The 21,380-nt window shown below is 45.5% G+C and overlaps 2 protein-coding genes across 12 annotated transcripts in view; one reads left to right on the forward strand and one right to left on the reverse strand.

The window, feature by feature from the left end:
• LOC120840898 (WD repeat-containing protein 44) overlaps positions 1–8,695 on the reverse strand; it is a 52,541-nt gene extending 43,846 nt beyond the window's left edge. Inside the window, exons 1-5 of one of the 2 annotated variants that reach the window (XM_040211671.3) lie at positions 8,464–8,695; positions 7,739–7,880; positions 5,984–6,144; positions 1,860–2,094; positions 643–774 (exon numbers count right to left, since the gene is read on the reverse strand). In XM_040211671.3, coding sequence (XP_040067605.2) covers positions 643–774; positions 1,860–2,094; positions 5,984–6,144; positions 7,739–7,880; positions 8,464–8,534 — 741 coding nt within the window. In that variant the 5' untranslated portion in view covers positions 8,535–8,695. The remainder of the gene's footprint in view (positions 1–642; positions 775–1,859; positions 2,095–5,983; positions 6,145–7,738; positions 7,881–8,463) is intronic. The other variant, XM_042294121.1, reaches the window with a different exon arrangement.
• A 159-nt stretch (positions 8,696–8,854) lies between these two features.
• Positions 8,855–21,380, forward strand: part of LOC120840895 (fragile X mental retardation syndrome-related protein 1) — a 47,353-nt gene continuing 34,827 nt past the window's right edge. For 5 of the 10 annotated variants that reach the window (XM_042294124.1, XM_042294127.1, XM_040211668.3 and 2 more), the window contains exons 1-4: positions 8,911–8,975; positions 11,128–11,180; positions 19,922–20,024; positions 20,794–20,948. In XM_042294124.1, coding sequence (XP_042150058.1) covers positions 8,925–8,975; positions 11,128–11,180; positions 19,922–20,024; positions 20,794–20,948 — 362 coding nt within the window. In that variant the 5' untranslated portion in view covers positions 8,911–8,924. Of the gene's footprint in view, positions 8,976–11,127; positions 11,181–19,921; positions 20,025–20,793; positions 20,949–21,380 lie in introns of all 10 variants that reach the window. The other 5 variants (XM_042294123.1, XM_042294126.1, XM_042294122.1 and 2 more) reach the window with 3 other exon arrangements.

Genomic DNA, 21,380 nt, shown 5'->3' on the forward strand with positions numbered 1-21,380 from the left:
TAGTTTCTAAAACTGAAAACCTCAAAATTAAAAAATGAATTTTTTCAAAGAAATTTAAAATTTAGGCCCATGTCCCCCCTTAAAAAAATGTGCTACTCTGTAGCAAAATATTAATTGAGTAGTATTCCGACACCATAATGAATCGCCTGGCAAAAAATGAAAACATTTTTTTGGGGGGTGTCAGTGTCCTTGATGGTACTATATCTACCTTCCAAATGTCATCTATTTATTTTTGCTGCTTTTTAAGTGCATACTTTGTCAACTGATGCATAAGTAACAAAATTGTTCTAACATGTTTTTTATTTTTTTATTTTATGTGTTTTGAACTAAAAGCACATGCCTGTACACATGTGGTCATATAACTACAGAGCATTAAACAGTCGCTACACCCGTGAACTGCCATCTCGAAGCAAGGGCCTTGTCAAGTGGCACCTGCTGCAGCTTTCTGCCCCAGCTATTGTCTTTCTCGATGAAAGAAAAATAAAAAGACATTGACCGATTGATTGACTGATGTGGCTGAACCCTATAGATCAGGCAGCAGCTTGCGCCATGTAGCCAGCTTGAGAAACCTACAGAGCAGCGACCTCTGGCAGGGGACAGACGGTGAACCCTCATTGGTGGAGATCTGTTCTAAGCGCTTACCTGAGGCTTGACCACATACTGTCCCTGGATGGCACTGCTGAGGTCGAGGGAAAACTCCAGCTCCTGGGTGATGCTCTCGACCGCCGACAGCGGGCTTGGGAGCCCCAAGGGGGGAAGGGAATTCAAGGATGCCTGGGAATAACAAACAAACAACACTTTCGCAAGGTCCAGGTGATAACCATACTTCGTCTCATCTGAAGTGCGAGCAAAGCCATAGTTATGCGCAAAAACTCCGTGTTTTGATCATGGCCACCGTACACGCGCATTTGTGTAGTGTAAGCACCATTCAAAACAACCAATCAACAACGACCAGACAAACTTGCACATTGTACGGCTAGACCTCAAAACGTCCGTAGCAAGTTTAAAGAATGCAAATTTAGGTTATGACGCACTGAGGCAACACTATCTAGGGGACGAGGCTTTCATCATCATCTCCTCCTCCTCCTCCTCCTCCTCCTCCTCCTCCTCCTCCTCCTCCTCCTCCTCCCTCCCTCCCTCCCTCCCTCCCTCCCTCCCTCCCTCCCTACCTCCCTCCCTCCTCCTCCTCCTCCTCCTCCTCCTCCTCCTCCTCCTCCTCCTCCTCCTCCTCCTCCTCCCCCCCCCCCCCCCCCCCCCCCCCCCAAACGTCATCGCAAGTGGATCAGTGCAGTGCCACCTAGGTTGCGTCAGCACTGCTGCCAGCGCGTGTTGTGGCGTCTCACGATGGGCGCGACGACAAGACGGACGCGTCTGCCCGTTTGCGGTGACTCGTCAAGCTTCCGCGTGTATGTTGCTTGGTCGGGCTGGGAATCCACTAACGACGACGTCACGAGCAGGCCTATTCTTCCGGGTGGTACCAACCAAGGAGGTTCGTCGTAGACGAAATACGGATGAGGCACAGGTGCGAAATTGAGAGCGGAAGCGAAAATAGGGTGAGAACTTTGAGGACCAAGCTCAAGAGGCAGCGCAGAAACGACGACGGCAACACCGCGACGGCGAATTACGCGAGTGGCGAGCTGCTGTCGCCGTAATGCACATTATGCAACGGCGTAAATGCGATCAGATTTTGTTCTCCGATCGAGGTGTTCGCCTCGCTGGAGTGACTTTGATGGCCACTGCACCGTTGGGACTTTCGCATTAATAAATGGAAACACGACGAACACAAATACTTCCACATCGATAAAGCGCTCGAACCGCTGTTTGAAACCGTGCACAAACGTACACGGTTTTTCGCTTACACAGTCGGAGTCGTCGGTGGTGTTGACGCGCAGTCCGCCCTTGGTGTTCTGCTTCCGTTTCCGAGGAGGGGCCACGGGCTGGCTGGATTCTCCCGACCCGGATTTTGTGCTGGCTACGAGGTCCGGCTCGGCCGGATGCAACTTCGAACTGGCATTGGAAGAACTCAGGCTCGTGCCGTCCCCCTCTGCACCAGGAGCGGAAGAGTCCTTGGCTGCCAGACTGCTGCCACGACCACTGTAAATGCGTTGCAGACAAAAAAAGAATGAGCCAAGAAGGACACGTGGCAAGTGTAGAGAAAGCGCCATGCCAAAGCAGTAGGACGTTGTTTCCAGTGTTCCTTTCGAGTGTTCGCGACGTCGCCTCCCTCTCGTCTTCTTCCTTCACTATTCTCCTTATCTATACCAACACTTTCTTATGGCGCACCTCTCTTTCCACTTTTTTGTTCATATACGGACGCTGTCAGTCTTTCCCTGTCATGTAAATACTAAAGCTAAAAAAAAAAAAATAATTACCCTGGTGCATGTTTTTTGTTTTTTTTTAAATCTTGGCCATATACCTACATAGAAACTAGAGGTGTGCAAATATCAAAATCTGTCGAATCGAATCGAAAAATAAAAGGTTATGAATAGAATTGAACTGAATATTTTCGAATATGAATAAAAGTTTCGAATAAGAACACTTTTGAAAGCAAGTAATGTCCATTTATAATGTGAATTAAACAAGAATTCTCGATCAAAACACAACTAGATTTATTTTTTAACAAACATTTATGAAAAGGTTACTTTTATTGCAGTAAAAAAGATGTCACACAAGTGACTGATAAAAAACATGAAATAAAAGATCAGTCAGTAAAACAGCATTCAAGCAGGGAAGTTAGAGAGCGTAAAAGAAAGTACACAGGTGGAGGCGGGTTGGCAAGCCACAACGCAGTCGGAAATTGCGTCATGGACGCAACGTATTTCGTCTTTATTTATCTGGCTCTGGAGAACCGCGTGAGTGTAAACGAACGTACACAAGCGGTGGCGGGTCGACAAGCCACAATACAGAGTCGAAGATGGCGTCGCGCAGCTGCACCGACTTTGTGCAATCTCTTTTTATGCGAGTAAACGCAACCACGCGAATGTAAATGGAAGTACTCTAGCGGAGGCGGGTCGACAGGCCACAGCAGAAGTGGAGATTGTGCGATCGCGCCGCAAAGCCACACTGACTTTGCGCAATCTCTTTCCGTGTGCAATAGTTCTGTCCATAGAGGGCACCACACACAAAAAAGCAATAAATTAAGAATATGTTTTGTTGTTGTTGTTTTTTGGCAGAGGGAGCAAGTCTCACTTTTACCAGTGAAAACGGGTAGAAATAAATAACAAAAGGAATACTGCCAACTGATGAACCGGAAATTCAAGCGAAAAATAACACGAGCCAAACAATGCCAATAGCCGAGGTCAGCAGTAAATCCATATCCGAATCCATTGCGCCTTGGCTACTTTAGTGACTGCAGGAACAAAATTGCCAATACATGGTTGTGCTACACTAAAAAAGAATGTGAAGAGAAAGGAATACACGAAGTTTCGAGCGACGCCCGAAACGCCGTGTATTCCACGTTTGCAGTCCGGAGTTCCAGACATGATGGCAAGCAAAGGACAGACTGCACTACCGCATGCAAATAACTGTCCAGTGCTTCATACAAAACAGAAGAGGCACTTAGGTTGGCATTCTGAGTTTGCCAAGCTCAAAACCATACTGTGCGTTCCAAAAACAAAACAGAGAACTCTACCGCGAGTTGACACTAATCGGCGAGTTCCGTGTTATTCGTAGCTTTCGAAGTATTCGAAGAACTCGAATACTTTGAACAGCGAAATTGCGAAGTGAATTGAATCAAATAGCAAGCATTATTTGCTAAGTATTCGAAGTTTCGAATATTCGCACACTCCTAATGGAAACGGATATAACGATTAAAATGGCAATTTGGGCTAGTCGGTTCATTACTACATTCGAAGTGCCGAAACTGCACAAGGACGATAAGAAAGGGGATGAAACAGGGTGCAACATATAAGATATAACCAGTCATATCATATCAGTGTTGGGAAGTACTTTAAAGGAGAAGCGCAACGATTTTAACGTTGAAAGAATTGGCATCTTCTAATTTTGACATTGTTCATCTTGTCACAAAAGACAGAAAACACACCTCCTCCTTCAAAATGTTGCGATTCCGCTGCGTAATCACGAGGAAAAAATTAGAATATTCCCAGACCTGCAGCCTCGAGCGACGGCCATGAGAATCACGCGGCATGACGTCAATGGGGGTCTTGTAGAAAGACAACAAGTTGTAAGAATACCTGCTCGATAAAAGGTAACTTTTCTATAAATCTTGTTGTTCCAACAGAAATATAAATGCGTCAAAAACCGGGCATCATCGACAAAACTTTGATTATACAGAGTTTCAGTGGCGCCATCTATCCTAGGTCCACAAAATCGTTAGCTCTATCTGCTACCGCGAACAGCCGCCAGAAGCTGGAGAGGGAAGGGTGCAGAGCCAGATGGGTATGGCCGGACCCGGATGAGACTCTCCTCCTTTCACCATATTGTTCGCGCTATACCCGCCAGCACGTGGTCACGCGGTCGCGAGCAGATGAGTTCTCGCTGCTCACTGATGGCTCTAGAAAGTGAGCTTCACCGCTACTCCACGCGAACCCCATTGACGTCACAGCGCACGTGACTCTGAAGACTGTGCAGGAGTTGAGAGGTGCCGAAAACCTCAATCTTTGTCCATTTTTAAAATAAAAACTAGGACATGCAAGCAAAAGCGGTTTTAATGCGAAAGCATTAACTGTCTTATGGAGCGAGCCGACATCATCAGTATGAAGCGCAAAAACGGCGCCTAGTTTCCCGGATTCCAAAGGTCCCATTGGCTGGCGCACAGCGACAAGACTCCCATTGGCCGCTGCGTGTGTCAGTTTCAATGACCACCGCCAGATTGCACTGAGTGTATACCATAATATCCTGAGTCATCGCCCATTCCTGAGTCATCGCCCACCCCACCATTTGGGTAAATATTGATTTCCCAAAAAAAAACAAGGTGGTTGCTCATCCCTCCAAATACCCCAATGTGAACCCCGTGATACTCAAACATTTATCCCACCCGAATGACGCGGCTGCTGACCTCATGGTTGGGGGATGTCCATGGCAAAGTAAAGCGAACGAGAGAAAGACACTTCACTTTGTTTACGCGTCTCGTCCCCAATTTCTGCAACCCCGGAGTACATGCCTGCGAAAGAAAAACAATGGAGATAACAGAACGAAACATTGTTTTGCTTAAAAAAAGGTTTGTTAAAAAAAAAAAAATTGTCAAAAAGATAACACAAGCAGCAACCCATTCAGGGATCGCGAGGTCAGCGAATGCCCCATATCCTGAAATGTAACCGCGGAGTGTTAGGTCAAAGATGTAAGGTCCGTCTCCACCAAAGTAAGGTCACCGAGATCCTGCTCCTTCTCCCAGAATGTCGCAATTGCGATTGGTAAGGTTGCGCAATGTCTAAGACAGAGCCAACGAGCAGATAAAAGATTCACTGGAACACCACACAAGGACGTTTTAAAATGTCCCATTTCGAGCTCCGTGTTCATGGTGCCGTCCACACCACACAGCAACGCCGCCTCAACCCACGTTGATAGCACGCCTCACACTTACGCACACATGTACGCACCAAACAAAAAAGTTACACAAGAGCCTTCTGCTTGTGATTGACAAAGCGCCCGACGCCAAAGTATTTGCCAACACGATCTGTGGCTTCCCCGCTTCCCCCAGCATCGCTCTCGTCACTTCTTTCACCTGCTCACTCGTTGCACCTGGTTGGTTTTCCTAGTTTCTTCATGACTCTTATTTTTTTTTTTTTTACTAACAAAGAGAACACAGCGGTGCTGCAGCAGCCCACATGGCGGTCAGGACACACCTCAGGCAGACCGTTTTGTGTTGCCCGACTTGACTAGATTGGTTGTCCCGAATACCACCTGTCTAGCGCTTTCCAGGGAAAGCTGCATGCTCCCATATTACAGAAAAGAATGACCACTGTACATGCTCACGATGTAGTTGAAAGCATCGCAACTCAAGATGTTGTGTGTCCAGACATACCTAGGAATGAAGACACCCTCCACGGAGGAAGACGCTAGGCTGGCCTGGTCTTCCGATGAAAACCCTCCACCAGGCTCTTCGTCCTCGTACAGCATCCTGCGTCGCATCTCCTCAATCTGACGCTGACGCTTCTCCGTCTCCTGAGCCCTCTGGGCTGCCTCCTGCCCCAACAGACACAAAAAGAATGACAATCGTTCCCCAAACATTATAACTTAGGAGCCCAAATGTGGCAAATAGCAATGGATCACCCATTGCCATTTGCCGGCCTATGAGTCGCACCAGCCTATAAATGGCCGTTTCCACAAAAAGTTGGTATGCGAGTCGCACTTTGTAAGATTAGCGGAGTCACTAAAGCCGAGGACGCAGGCACTCTGCCTTTCCCTTTTTTTGTCATAAATGTCAATACGGCCCGTATCTTGCAGTGAAGGTGAAAAAAAAAAAAGAAACGTATAAGTCATCACGCCGTTGTACAAAGTGCACCATAAAATGCGGCTTATAATTGGAAAATATGGTAAACCTAGCAGATTTGAAGCCCTGGGTTCGAGCAGGAAGCACAGTAAACCGCACAATCTTCAGCAACTCTGTCTTAGCCGACTACAGCTGTCAATAAGGCCAAAAAACAACCAATCAGTGTGCCCTGTTTCCACCTGTAGCAAACACGGTGGGACGATGTACTCTGGGGACATCTTTTGATACTATCTTGAATCAATTAGGGTTTAGCGAGCCTGATTTGCATTAGGAATTCTGTCACAAGACGTGCTAAAGCTATAGTGTTTACATTGACATAATTATGTCCACATTTTGTTGCTAGGAGCAGCCTGGCACATCCCAAAAACAAGCGTTTAAAAGGTTCATTTGGCACCATCAAATATGTAGTGCACTGGGGCCTACAGACCAACACGCAGCCCTGACGTCACGCAGCTGTGGTGGCGCTGTCAACGGCACTGCGCATGAGCAGACGCATCACTCCACATGAATTCGGTTTCAGCCCACGCGCAGTGCCCACATGCCCACACCTGGTGTGGGCAAACGCGGGCTTGTTTGTAAACAGCGTGTCGGTCTATAGGTTTCATCGCAGCACATGTAACAAACTGGCGGATTGACGTCATGTAAGAACACCCTATACTACTATGTTCACTCCTAAGCTGGCGGTAAGGTGGAAGCTATGCGCTTGTTGGACCAGCCGTACGTCTATCTCTGGCCACGTGATCACACTCTCACCCATACCCATGCGCAGAGTGTGGTCAGGTGATGAAAGGAAAGGTGATTGATTGGTCCAGCAATCACGTAGCATCCATCACACTGTCAGCTTGGGGGTGAACGGAGTATACCTCGTACAAAGTGCATGCCGATTTCGTATCAAACAGGCCATGGACTCACCAGCTCTAAAGGATCATATTTTAACCTTTTCCAGAAAGCTGATTGACGGAAAGTGTAAAGGCCCGTTCACACTCTTGCAACCGAGTACGACCGAGAGAGACCAGACCGGTTTCTAAGCCTCTTACGATCTCTTGGGACCAGCTCCGCTGCCGCGCATCCGGTCCTAAGAAGTCGCAAAAGGCTTAAAAACCGGTCTGGTCTCTCTCGGTCGTATTCGGTTGCAAGAGTGTGAACGGCGCTTTAAAGGCTCATCAGCTCGGATAAGTTAGTCAATTTGTTTTCCCGTTTGTGCGATGCTCCTGGTGTGAATGTGTCAAGTGAGATCGGTGTGAATGTGTCAAGTGAGATCCCGTGGAACCAAGGAGGTGATACTACCTCGAGCGCTCTTTCCATTTCGATCTGGGAAGTTCGCCTCTCAGCTGCGCTGTTGTCGGAACTGCTCGGGCCACTAGCCGCCGACGAAGACCCATCAAGTTTTTCTGGGCTTGACTTGGGTGATGCTTCAGCTTCCCTGAGCCTAAACAGATTCGCAACGTTAAAACCGGAGACTTAATACCGAACTTGTATTTTGCTTGCTTCCTGGACAATTCTATCTCCTGTCCTGCTTAGATAACAAATTGTCAATCGATTGAAACTCTAAAAATTTTGTTCTCCACAATAATCGTTCGGTAAAGCAGAAATTCGGAAGAGCAGCACGTGACATCGGCAACCGCTGTTCAAACAAACACGCACGCTCACACAAGCATAATAAAATAAAATAAAAAATTAGGCGTGGCACATCGCGGGCACTGACCGTAAGCTGTTGTCGCATTGCATGACGCATATGTCGGCATGCGCTACCGACGATTAAAATTAAAATCGCCTGAACTTTTTGTGTGAGATGTACGTTGACTGCGAAGTATATTTGATTGCTATCTTTGGAATGCCAACAGGTCCGCGAAACGGCACGCTACAAAACGTAATTTCGGTCGTCATGCACTGTCGATTGAATCGACTGAACGGAGAAATTGTGATACAGGACGTCACTTATGTGACAGCGAAGTCGGCGTCGTGCGGCAGGAATGATCTTAGCAGCAATCGAAAAAGAAGCAAACACCAACTTGTCTTCCGACTTGCGCAGTGGGGTGGTTTCGGCGTCAAAAAACTCCTCCGAATCGCTGTCAGAAGCCATTTTCAAGAGTCTTGAAAGCCCGGCTTAAGGAACAAATGCCTGTTCAGAAAAGAACTCGTGATATCTAAGTGCAAGAACTCGAAACAACATCGAATGCCCTGCACAAACGAAAATTCAAAACGACTACATAGTCGGCCATTTTGTTTGTTTGTTTGTTTTTAAATTCGGGACCACGCGAAAAGATGAAAAAGGAGATTCGAGTATATCTTTTTTTTTTATAATAAATTTCTAATCTAATTCTTTTAAAAAATTGAGCATATCATCTTGAGGAATATGTTTTTTTAATCTACATTTCGGGATATTACGGTCTTTGATTATTTAGAAATAAAAGATACCGCACGCAAAATATGAGTACTGAGGCAAAATCCCAGCATGCTCACGACTGAAAAGATGGAGGACCTAGCGGTCGAAGTGCGTGGGGAAAACGGAGCCCACTACAAGGTAAAATTGCTGATACTACTCCATATTGCTGCTGCGATACACGCCAGACGAACTCCTAAAGGTTCGGGGCGGGCGTTGCATCGTCCCCGTAGCGCCCCGCGCAGTGCACGACGACCCCAAAACGCTCCGAACCACAAAGTTTCGTTAGGGTTAGAGCCGTGTTACCGCGCTGCCCAGAACTGTCGCTGTTTGCGGGTGTTTAGGCTTAACCGCCCGCAGAACACGCTTTTCTCGGGCTTTTTTGTGCTGTTTTGCCCGAACGGAAAGCTCGGTGCGTCTTCGTGGTACCTCGGCCCGTTATCGCGGCTCGAAACCTACCCGATTTCGATGTGCGACGCTGCGCAAACCCTCCGTGTTTCTCGGGGATTTCGCCCGTGTACTGCCACACTCGCCTTCTTATTTTATTGTGACAGGCCAACGGAGGTGACTGCACTAGCTTTATTTTTCCAGCTCGTTTCAAATAATTTTGTGTCCGCGGAAGAACAAGAAAAAAGAAAGCCTGTCGAGGGTTCATCGAACGAACGAGATGCGGGCTGGTTGCTTTCGCCGTTCAACACCCAGTGCCGCTTTCCCTCACAGTCATCTTTTGTTCCGTCCTGGGACGGACGACCCAGAAAAAGAAAAGCGCATGCACCCTTGCTACTCTGAGCCGAGATGCCCTTTTATAGGATACGCGTGCTGATGAGAACATTGCTAGATTTCATTTTTTTTTCTCTCCTAGTTTCATTCTTTTGTACTCTTAGCTTTAACCGCACGTAAGAGAAGGTAACGATGTTTATCGTCGGTTATCGGAGCTGTTGAAGGTGTACGTATATCCCCGATTAGATTTTGGGCACGAGCGAACGTGTGATTATGGGATCACGACGGTGTGCGAGCGAACAACGTGCTTCTAATCCATGAAGCACGTCCGCTGCGTTTTTCCCAGTGTATTTTTAGTTTTTGGACCCTCGACCCGCAGTCGGATGTGCGCTCGTTTTTTCGGGCTTTGTGCGGAGCGCTGCACGTTGCTCGACAAGGAATGAACTGTCGCTGTTCTATCGCGCTCGCCGCGCCTTTACATCTGTTGTCTAGAAAACTGGAGTTTTAGCGACGCTGCTTGTGCTAAGCTACCATTGTTTAGACAAATTTGACGATCCAAACGTGGGAGATCTCCGAGTTACTAGGTAGATTCACGTGGGGCTGAAGAAATGCATAGCTTGTAACCTTTGACCAGATCGCTGCTTATGATCTTGTGCTACAGGCGAGAACTGCAAATTTTGCAGAAAACATTACCTCTTTTAGACCAGGTGTTATTCTTTAAAACTGACCGTTTGTGTAAACGTCTGTTTGGATTAGTACGAAGTTTTGATTAAATGGCACCTCTTGTGTTACGAGAGTTAGGGGCAAGTAAAAGTAATAAACTTGAGCTTCTTTTTTTTATTTTTTTTATTTTGAGGTTGTTTTTTGGTTACTTGAACAGTTACATTGTTCATAGTTACATAGTGATGCCCACTTAAGCTAGCTGAACCGTGAGGTCTCTTGCGTAAACCGCATAGTCAGTTAATGGTGGTAGATGTGAAGCATTTTGCTCTGCAACATTAAATTTTGGCATCTTTCTTGTCAGTTAATGGTGGTAAATGCGAAGCATTCTGCTCTGCAACACTCCAGACCGTCATCTGCAAACAGTTTTTTCTCAATATCAATTTTGGCATCTTATATGTGTTAGTTGTGTGTGCATAGCAAGCCGCTTGCTATAGTATTTTTTTTTAAACGTATAATCTGCTTGTAATGGGCACACCTTTTGCCAAACCTTACAATTGTACTATTAGATAAATAACTTGGCAGAAGCTTGGAAATTCCAGTGCTTTACGGATGCTCAGTGGCTAGGCAAGAAAGGTTTTTGGTATACGTAGCAGGGGATAACCACTTCAAAAAAAAAAAAAAAAAACAGTCCTTGAGGTTGTGGATTGCTCATATTTGTATTGACTTTGAATTGTGGACCAGGAATAACCACAGGTCTATTTTATTTCTGTCCACGAAAGCGTTGAGATTTAAAGCCTAAAATATTTAAATGTCCAGCCCCCCCCCCGATCTTTTCAACTTGTATGTTGTTTTGCCATGTGTATTTGCATATAGGATGTTGACAGTATCCTCATTTTCCACTCTGTTGCAGGCATTCGTCATTGATGTCCATGACAATGACATTTCCGTGGCATTTGAAAATGAGTAAGTGGAGTGCTCAGATTCTCTTTTGACCTCTGTTTTACAGCGATAAGGGCACTTAACACCGCTAGAAATGACGTCCGTTGTTGTAGTTCACAGTGTAGGGCGTCCGTCGCCAATGTTTCAAAATCCTTGAAAAAGATGGTTCACCACTCGTGGGAATCGAACCTGGGCCCTCCGCGTTCAGATGGAGACCTTACCACTGAGCTATGTGACGGTGTTAATTACCCACTCTATACTTTGGTTTTTTGTAATACCCGATAATATGCACATGCTTTCTGGAAACAAAAAAAAAATGGCCTATAACAAAATGTGGTTATAACACTGTCAATGCTAAAAGCTCGTGCCGGAAGACTCACTTTCACATGCTCCAGAACAAAATATAAAAAGCGTTCAGAATTGGTAGTACCCAATGTCCACTGCATGTGCACTCTGGAAACAAAAAAAAAAATGCAAAGAAAGCCAATAGCAAAATGCTGTCGTAGCACCGTCAGTGCCAAGAGCTCGTGCCGAGAGACGCACATTCACGCACTTGGGAAAAAAGAAAAAAAGCGTGCGGAACAAAGTGGTTAGATGTCTGTTTTGCTCGGTGCATGAACGCAACACCAGTTCCCAACGACTTTGCCATGGTGTATCGAAGCTATCTCTGTGACTCCGCTGTGTTTTAAATAACATAGAACTGTTCGATTTTTGGTAATGCCATAGTTTTTGCTGGATGAAGCAGCATCTATGCCTTGGGTCACGATGGATGGACGCATGGATGAGATTGGCTATGCCCTCTGTAACAGGCGATAGCTTGCGACACCCAGCCTAAGAAAATGCTTCCCTCCCCCACTTAAACACCCAATTTCTTTCCCTCTACATCCCTGCAGTATGAAGTGGGCAATATCTGTTGCCAATTTCACCACAGACAAGGATTTTGCTAAAACAGCTAAAGAGAGTATGCATCTGTCAAGGGATTTAAGATGAAATTATGGTACATTTTGAACTACCCTTCTGCATTGGGAATGAGGAGGGAGTGCTTCATTTGCAATGACAGTGGAAAGTTTATCACCCCATTGGAACTGATTAAAGGGACACTGACACAGTGTTTATGCTTGCCAAGTTCTTTTTATTTGCACACGACAAATGAGAGCCCAGCTACCTGTCACACAATTTGAAGATCAAAATTAGTTGTTTTTCTCTCCGCCCTAAGACTACCGATCGAGAACTGGCCGGCCTGAGTTGCGCGCACGCTCTTCTCCGTGGTCACATGCCATTTTCTTTGGTTTAGACACAACCACCAAGTATAATCAAAGTCGTGTGTCATCAAAGGCACACGCTCAATATTAAAAATAGAAAAAAAAAATGATACCCATTTTTACTGCAAACACGTTAAATACAAAGAAAAAAACTTGTACATCCACATGACTTTTGGCAACTCTCCCCTCCTCTATATTTCTACTTCCTCCAAAGTCCAGTTTCAGTTTTGAGCAGTTGCATTTTTTTTATTTTATTCAAAATATATGTGATGCGGTAACAAAATATTGATTGGCAATATACTAAATTGCAAAACAAGAAATAAAAAAATTTTGGAGGGTGTCAGTTTTCTTTTAACTTTGTGCCATCCAGAAACGTAAACAATACAATTCTGATGAGGATTCCCTTTCCCCTCTGATGTCCTCGTAATGCTGTGACTTTTTTCTTCTTTTTTTTTTACACGTTGATGCACAATTTTGTTAGGGCTTCTTCCTTTAAACTTTATTAAAGGGGCGGTGCAACAATATTCAATTGGAATGTTTTTCACTTCACACGAGCTACCTGGCACTAGTGGGACTCAAGGATACTCACATGAAATGCCACTGGCCAAGAAACTCTTTTGTTGCGGTGTAATTTCAAGGGAAAAAGCGAGCTTTTTCATTCAGTCTCTTCTTCGCAAAACTTGATTATGTACCTGGGGGTCGCAGTACCGCCCAGTGACAATATTTTAATGCAGCTCATAGATTTGACCCGAGCATTGCGTGGGCACTCGATTTGGGCTCGTGATACTTACTAGCTCAAGAAGCATTGGGGTAGTGGCCCGTGTCCAATCGCTGCAATGACAATAGCCGAACCATAACAGTGTCTGGAACTCGGCGTGTGTTTTGTGCCTTGCCAACCACAGCGTGTGGTTATGATCAACATTTGCGGCATATAATCGGCTCCAGATCACGTGGCCGCTTGTTCTGGCTGTGAGTTCAGGGGGTGAACGCTGCTCGTTTTTCTTTTTTTTTTTCTGTGACTTCGATTGCGTGCGGTGAAAAACGAACTGCTGCTTCACAGGCCATTAATGTCAACGATACATTCTAAGCGGTATTTGCACAAAGTACAAAAATTTTTGCATCGCACCTTTAACCCTTTCTTGATCATGGGGTAAGTGCCTGTTTTCTATGGTTTTTTTTTGTATTTCTCTTTCTAGTGAAATGATTTGGTTTACTATAAGACGCCATACAGAAATGAAGCTAAGTAAATGAGCTTTTCAATTATACAAACATTAAAGTAGAGACTTAAATTCTAATGCAGTTCTTGTTTCATTAATTCAAAACTTGTTTTCAAAAAATTTGTCCAATTCGAGTAAAAATGTGGCTACCGTTAAACTTCCCAAAAGAACGCCCACCCAAAATGAGATAAACTGTGAAAAACTTGCGGTGAATTATCTTTGAGGATGCGACTGCAAAATTAAAAAAATTAATGATTAACAGCCTGACATCGGCTACAAAACATGTGACGCGGGAACTGGTACCACAGATCGCAGACACCACAAATTCGCATATTCCAATGTTTCCCGCCGTTCCTCATTTCGCGCTCTTTTGGATCTGGTGGGTCTCATCTCGCCAAGGAGGCTATATTGTAACGTCCTTGCGTCTTGCATCCTTTTAAAATTTTTGTAACGATAGATGCAAGCGTGTGCGGACGCTCCGACACTAGCGTGCCGGGTACCAGCCAGGCCGTCATGTTGTAAAACAAAGCCAAGATTTTTGCATGGCGGGAGTTACTTTGTGAGCTGAAGCACTTGCTCCTGAAAGCAACGGCCATGGGAAACTATATTTGTTCCCTGCCTACCAGTCACCGTCGTTGCATGACGTCGGGTGTTGCCATCCCCACGTCGCTGCAGATGTGGCGCTTTACAAACTGAAACATAAAAGACCGCCGCAAGGTAATCAACATTCGTGTTCTTGTTTAAATGAAACGCTAATAGAAAAAATTCCTCTTTAACTCAAAAACTGCTTTGTTGAAGTATTGATTACCTTGGTTTCTCTCGGTTGGCTTTCTTTTGAGAGGGCAAACAAGAGACAAACAAGCAGCATGCTTGTTTGTCTCAAGTTCAGTTGTTGCACAAAGTGCTTCAAGAACCTTTTGACCCTGACTCGCGATGTCTCGCATAGATGCACTCAGGTTCTTTTTTTGTGATTAGCTTGTACTTCGCCTGTCAGCCTGGCAAGCACGCGCCGCTAAACTTTTTTTTTTTTTTTGTCGTATGCTGGACCGTTACATTTTGCATACAATTTTGGGAACCAGTTGGCGACGAAGTGGAGTGGCAGGGTTTTGGTTTTGATGGAACGGCCATCTCCGCTCGCACGACAAAGTGCGTGCAACTGCAAGCTGCCAAATTTGCCCTCACATGCATGCAAACATGATTGTACGACAGAGGCATCAGCCAGGACGCTTGCAATTTATTGCTTTACATTTGCTTGCTTTTGACGAAAATCTGGCACGTCAAGAACCAGTAAAACGGTGGCAAGCGGTTTTTCGGAACTGCTCGGCAACGCCTACAGCACTGTACACTTGTGGGATGTCTCAGTCTTTGGAGACATTGAAAGTGGATATTGATTACTGTGAAACCCTTAATGTTCGCGAGCCTTCAATTTTAGCGAATTTCACGAATTGAAGAATTCGCAAAATTTAAGGGCACGCGAAAACTTTGGTCCTTACGATTTTCAATGCAGGCGTCTGGAATTCGCGAAATTTAGTGGTCGCGACTATACCATCTGTGACCGATTCGCGAAAAATAGGGGCCGCGAAAATAAAGGGTTTTACAGTACTTGCCGAAAGCAAAGCGAGGGTTGCAGCAGCCTTGCAGGAAGTTTCAAAAAGCATCCGCCAGTCGTACTGCACCTTTTTCATATGTACAGTTTCGCATTATACTGCAGTAATGTGTTTCATCAGTCGGAGACTGCTTCAATTTATGTTATATAACTATAGTCGGTGACAGGTCAAGAACGAAGTAGGAGCTCCTCCCACCCTTTTCCACTTTAGCAGAGCAATCGCCGAGGAAAAAGCGACCTCCTCTCCATCATTCGCTCTGCTAATGTGGGAGGAGCTTCCACTTCGTTCTTGACCTGTCACCGACTATAGTCAACTTTATGGTTTCATGTATACTGCTGAGCTGGTCATTTTCAAATAAATTTAATATGGGCAGTTTGGGTCTTATTTATCTATAGCGGGTACATATGTATGTATCATTTAAGTAAAGCATTGCAAAACATGTTGTGTCATTGGCATTTTAGTTAACATGTTGAAAGACTCCCATGTGGTCTAACTTGACCATAATGTGTTTATTGCGCCGAGCAAAGTGCCTTTCCTTTGTACAGCACTTAAAACTAATATTCTTATTTTTCTAAGTATATCTGCTCCAAAAGCCACTTTTTGCTTCTCCGAAACACTGTTTTGGCTGCTCCAAAAGCCACATTTACTGCTTAAAAACACCGTTTTGGCTGCTCCAAAGGCCACTTTTGCTGCTCCAAAACACTGTTCTGGCTGCTCCGAAAGGTGCTCCAAAATGGCTTAGGCCAATCACATCACTGCAGGCTCTCTCTCGCACATTTCTTGCATTTAGTGCTGTGCCCGTTGGAACACAGCTCTGCCTTGTGTGTCTACCCACATCTCCCTTGCGTTCGAGTGTACACAAGAAATGTAACTGAACATTATGGTGCCTTGAAAGTAACGGCTGACGTTATCACATTCCCGTCGGTCAGTCGTCAAAGTATTCTCTTGATTCTAACCAACCGTGTTTCTAATGCGAGGAGCAACTTTTCTTCTTGACCCATCTGAAAATAATGAGACTGCAAATGTAACGCAAAGCAAATAGAACAATTAATTAGTATCTTTAATTTTCAGAAATTGTGGCCAACACTTGCCATGCTTTTTCGTGATATCAGTTCGTCATCATAGGAGATTCAGCTTTCCTTCTCACTCTCCTCTTTCCTGATGATACTTTTCATTTGATGTGAGCATCATACTGAAACCATTGGATTGCCTTCAGCTCCATGAAAAAGTCCCGCGGGAACGAATTTAGTGGTTCTAGGACAAAACTATACTTGTGGAGCCACATTGTTATAGCACAGCAACCGCTTACCTGGTTGAGTTACCCTGAACTAAAAAGGGAAGAGGTTTGCATACCTGCCAAGTTTCCCAGTTTACCCGGGAGACTCCCGAATTTCGATCAGTTTGTGTGGTTGTACGATTGACAGAAAATCTTCCGGAAAACACAAATTGCCCCTTGCCCCCCCCTCCCGCACTTAATGAACAAGTTGTTGCCATCATAGCAGATGGCTGCAACCCCGAGAACATGAGCAGTGCAATATATAAATGTAATGAAGTTGTCTTCATGCAAATTTGTTATCAATAGCTCTTTTTAAAGCATTAGCTACCCCCCCACCCCCCTGTTTAGAGATTCTTTCGGATTTGGTTTCTGCGAACTTGGCAGGTATGGGTTTGGATCCGGGCTTGATAGTTCACAATTCAAATATCCAGACAGATATATATTTCCAGCATAAGATAGAAAAACTGGGGGAATTTGGAATGTCGGTTATTTAGAAATAGCAGCAACTGTTTGGCTAATCTCATAATTTTATTGTGACGCAAGGGCCAACTTTAGGACATCAAATGCTTGGGAAAAACATGTTGCATTACATTCAAGTAAATACGGTGAAAATGGAAAGGATCCATGGTTGGTGACACATCGCAGTGTCCGAAAATAGGGATTCTACTAACATTTCGCTTCCTCAACGTCTGCGGTGGCTGCCTTCACCGGAATCTCGACACTAGAATCTGGCAGTGATACCTGGGAAATTGAGTGGACAAAAAGAGGTGATGGCAAACATCAAGTTTGTTCAGTATGTACTGGTACCACGGTACTTCTGTCCCAGACTGCATCGCAATCACAAAGTGCCACACAGAAAACCAATCCCAAACAAACTGAAACAATTCCCATTTCAGTCTGGTGTGGTTGCTGTCTGTGCTGCATAAGTGCACCAACTATGAGTTGAAACAAGCTCACTGAAGTGCTGGTACGGTGTCAGGAGATAGGGGAACGCAACAGTGCAGTGTGGAGTCTCCGTTTGTGATGGAAACACTGCAAACAACTTAGGTGTTGGGAATATTTCCGCAGGTGGCATACGTTTCCAACACAAGCTGACTGCAGAAGGGCTGCTACAATTGACGATGTTCAACTTCAAGCGTGAAACTCCCAAAGAATATGACTTTTAAGATCAATTTCGCCACAAGACCAGTATGCTTGCACACAGATCTTGCAATGGCGATTGTGACTTTGTGTTGTAGCCCTATACCTGAAACCAGTCATCAAGCATTTCTGCCATCGACACACTGCATTGCAGATCACCATTCTCTTTATCGTCAACAGTACACAACATTCTTGAGATTGACTTTTGGTCATGTCAGCCTTCTGTGGTCTTTATTCATTTCATCTTCAATGTCAGAGGAATTAACTGCGACAAAATCTCCGTACCAGTTAAATGCTTGGTACCGGTGACAAAATCTACTGCGCAATGTCTTTTCGTGTGTGTGGTTTGAGTAGGACAATAGAGGCTGTTCCTTATTTTGGTCTTTTCTCTCTTTTTGCGAGAATTAGGATTGTTTGTTTTTCAAACAAGTGTTTTTTTTTTTGGGGGGGGGGGGGGGGGGGAGGGCATGCTAAGGTTGGTGGTGGGTCCATGGGGGTGCTGTACTCTCTCCCCTATGATTGGACTCGATTCCTCTAGTGTTTGTGCTAGCTTCTGGGAGCCACTTCCTAGCTTGTTATCTTGGAATGCTTCGTTCACTGGTAAGCTGTCTTCTTGACAAGCCCTGGATAACAAGATTAAGGTTCTGGTATCTAGTGGAAGTGGGGAGGAGTGTTACGAACTTTATCCCTTTAACCCAACAATGATTGCTAGTGTAGATAGCTGTGGAAACAGCCAGTCTTGTCAAAGGACTGGGTCGCATTTTCTGTGAGAACATATATCATACGAGTGGCTTCACTGATCATAAGTTTTCTTTCGCTGGTTTCTTTGCTCTTGGAGAAGGAAATGTAAAAATGCCCCGAAAATGTCCTTTTATGAGCGGAATGTTTAAAAAAAAATGCAGGATCAGCCAGACAATTGTTGTGCCAAAGTTAAAGCAATGAAAAACATAAAGATAACTTGAAGGCTGATGTACCATATTGAGCAGATAGGCGTGAGAAAAGAATTGCCAAAGGGCAAAGTCGAGCTTCATACGGAGCAGAAATTTGTTCGGCCGCAACTCTAGTTTCTCACGTTCGTATCAAAGAACTGCTGTGTTTTGTCATATACAGTTTGCTCTCATTGTTTAGACGTTAACGTATGCAGTAATAATGTGTTTTCGTAAGCAGTGTTATGAATGCTAGCTGACCTCCTGTGAAGTCACTACCTCATAAAAATGATTCAATAATCAAAACAGTCAGACCCCATCCTCAGTTATCGTTGGCACATCAACAGGGAGACAGATAAAAATAGGGTGCCACCGATTGGTTGCTGCCGCCGTTATCACTCGCGAGTTGCACCAACCTAGTTACCTGTTTTAATCTGGATTGAGCCCAGCGACTTGTAATGCAGTAAGCGACAACTCGTCGGCAAGTCGGGAATTTCGGGAAAATTCGTGCCGTGTGAAGTGTACCTAAGCATGCCAGCTGCAGTGTCAGAAAGTAAACGAAAACATGCAGATGGAAAGTACGCTGGCATGCGAGTCAAAACTGAGAACGAGATTATCCCTCTCTAATCGCTGACAACGACGAGAGCAGCAGGACATCTACTTTGAATATCCGACTTCCAGCATGCGCTCGTGGCGTTTGGTCGTGCATCGGCTATATATGCGCACTTATTGTTCACTAGACACATTTGCGTTACCAAAGGTAAGAAGGTCGCGCTGGAGCTGGGACGACTGAAGGGCCTCCCTGCCATTTTCATTCTTCAGTGTCTGCATAATAGGGCATTCGTTCGAGACTTTAAATGGTTAAAGGCCGGCAACCAGACTCGAGATTCTGCAAGGCAGAAGATCCTCTTCACCATGGGGGAAGAGGAAATAGGCGACGGTGGATAGTGTAGAAAGGGGGAGAGGAGGAAGCGGGGGAAAAGTGGAAAGCGCGAACTGGTCGTCGGTCTTGAAGGTTTATTTACGGTTTCCAGCAATTAATTTTTATCCCTCTGTCACCACCGCACGAAAATATTGCGTCCCCAATTGGCTGCTGCCGCTTCAGACATCTCCCGGTTGTTGGAGTTGCTTGCCTGTTTCGAGCCGGACTCATTTCTGGCAGTTTGTGTTGCAGGGTGGGGGTCTTTGGAATTATGGGAAACAACTCGCGAGCAACCCCAAAATTGCCGGGAAAGCTGCCCTGTGTGAAGCTGGCCTAAAGGATAGAAACCGTCCTGTTGTCCTACCGGCCTCGGATCCCCCGAATGCTTAGTTTTCTTCTTTCGTGTGCATTGCAGCTGGCAGCCCCCAAACAAGTTCCCCTTCCAGAGGATACGTCTGCCATCCACCCCGTGCAAGGACGGAGAAAAGCCCGAAATCACCGAGGGGCAGGAAGTGGAGGTGGGTTCGTTGCCAGCCCTCCCCTTTTCTTTTAATGCAGAATGCAACGTACAGCCAGATCGTAGCAGCCTTCTGAAATGCGCTTCCATTATGGAAAAGCGTCGCCTGTGTACCGCATTCGACGGAACACATGTCCTTGCCGATCGAGCACGAATCCCAGTCAAGCCCAACGCAGCACTTGTGTCCAGTCTGTCTTGCACTAGCCTTGGATAGGGGACATAGAATACCCAGCTCTAAGGCCTCAATATTTAAGTGGTGTTAAGCGAGCGTGCTTGCACATCTAGTGGGAGCGTGTGCAGAAGGCACGGGGCAAGAGAGCAAGCACGTGCTCCGGAGGAAGCTAGGAGACGAAAGGGCGGGGTCAGCTGGGGCATGAGACAGCAAAAGACACAAACCTTGTGTTCCTCTCTGCCTCGACAGCATTTTTTTGCAGAGACGCCTTTCACAACGACGTTGGTGCCTTTGAGAGGCAATACATGCAGCGGGTTCGTTTGTGCAACATACCTTGCAAGGCTTTTTTTTTTTTTTTTTTTTTCTTTTTTTTTGTGGCATATGAGTGGGGAAGGTACACTCAAAATTAACTGAGTTTCCCCACTTTTTTTTGCGGTTTGAGAACAGGGCAGTGCATGCAACTATGTTACAGTGTGACCGAAACACAGCCTAATGTGAAGATGGGTTTCTTTCCTGCATGCTTTGTCTTTATTTTATTTTTTTTGGGGTCATTTAGCTTAGCTGCCAGGCGGTGCCACTGAACCATTGTGTGGCGCAGGTGTTTTCCAAGGCGAACGACCAGGAGGCCTCTGGCTGGTGGGAGGCGATGGTCAAGATGACCAAGGGGGACTTCCACGTGGTGGAGTACCAGGGCTGGGATACTGCCTACTCGGAGATTGTGCCGGGGGACCGGCTGCGCCCCAAGAACGTCAAGTGGGTCTCTTTCTTTCTCTGGGGAAAGACCTCTTCTGCTAGTTTCGTCAGACCCAAAAAGACTGACCTGCAAAAAGGGGACGGTTTATGACCATACCAATACGACGAGCAGATTTAGAGAAAAAGTTGCGTTGTTTCTTATTCTTTGTTAACATACCTACCTGAACTATGTAAAAAGGTGCTCATAGTGTGGCCTAGAGCGGTTAACTTGGGAGTTCCCCCTTTGTAGTTGCTGCATATTCCAGATGTATTGTCGCTATCTTTCTGATGGCTTACCGGGTAGTGTCGCTGTTGTCCGATGGCATAAGGTCACTCACTGCATGTGCATTCAAGAGCTTATGGATTGTTTGGGACGCCTTGATTTTTGTGCCTTGGGTGTGTTGTACCATCCATCTGTCGCTCGTGGCAGAGCAATGTAGCTGTGCTGTCATT

This window comes from Ixodes scapularis, unplaced genomic scaffold (assembly GCF_016920785.2).
Source record: "Ixodes scapularis isolate PalLabHiFi unplaced genomic scaffold, ASM1692078v2 PGA_scaffold5__190_contigs__length_132052651, whole genome shotgun sequence".
Taxonomy (NCBI): domain Eukaryota; kingdom Metazoa; phylum Arthropoda; class Arachnida; order Ixodida; family Ixodidae; genus Ixodes; species Ixodes scapularis.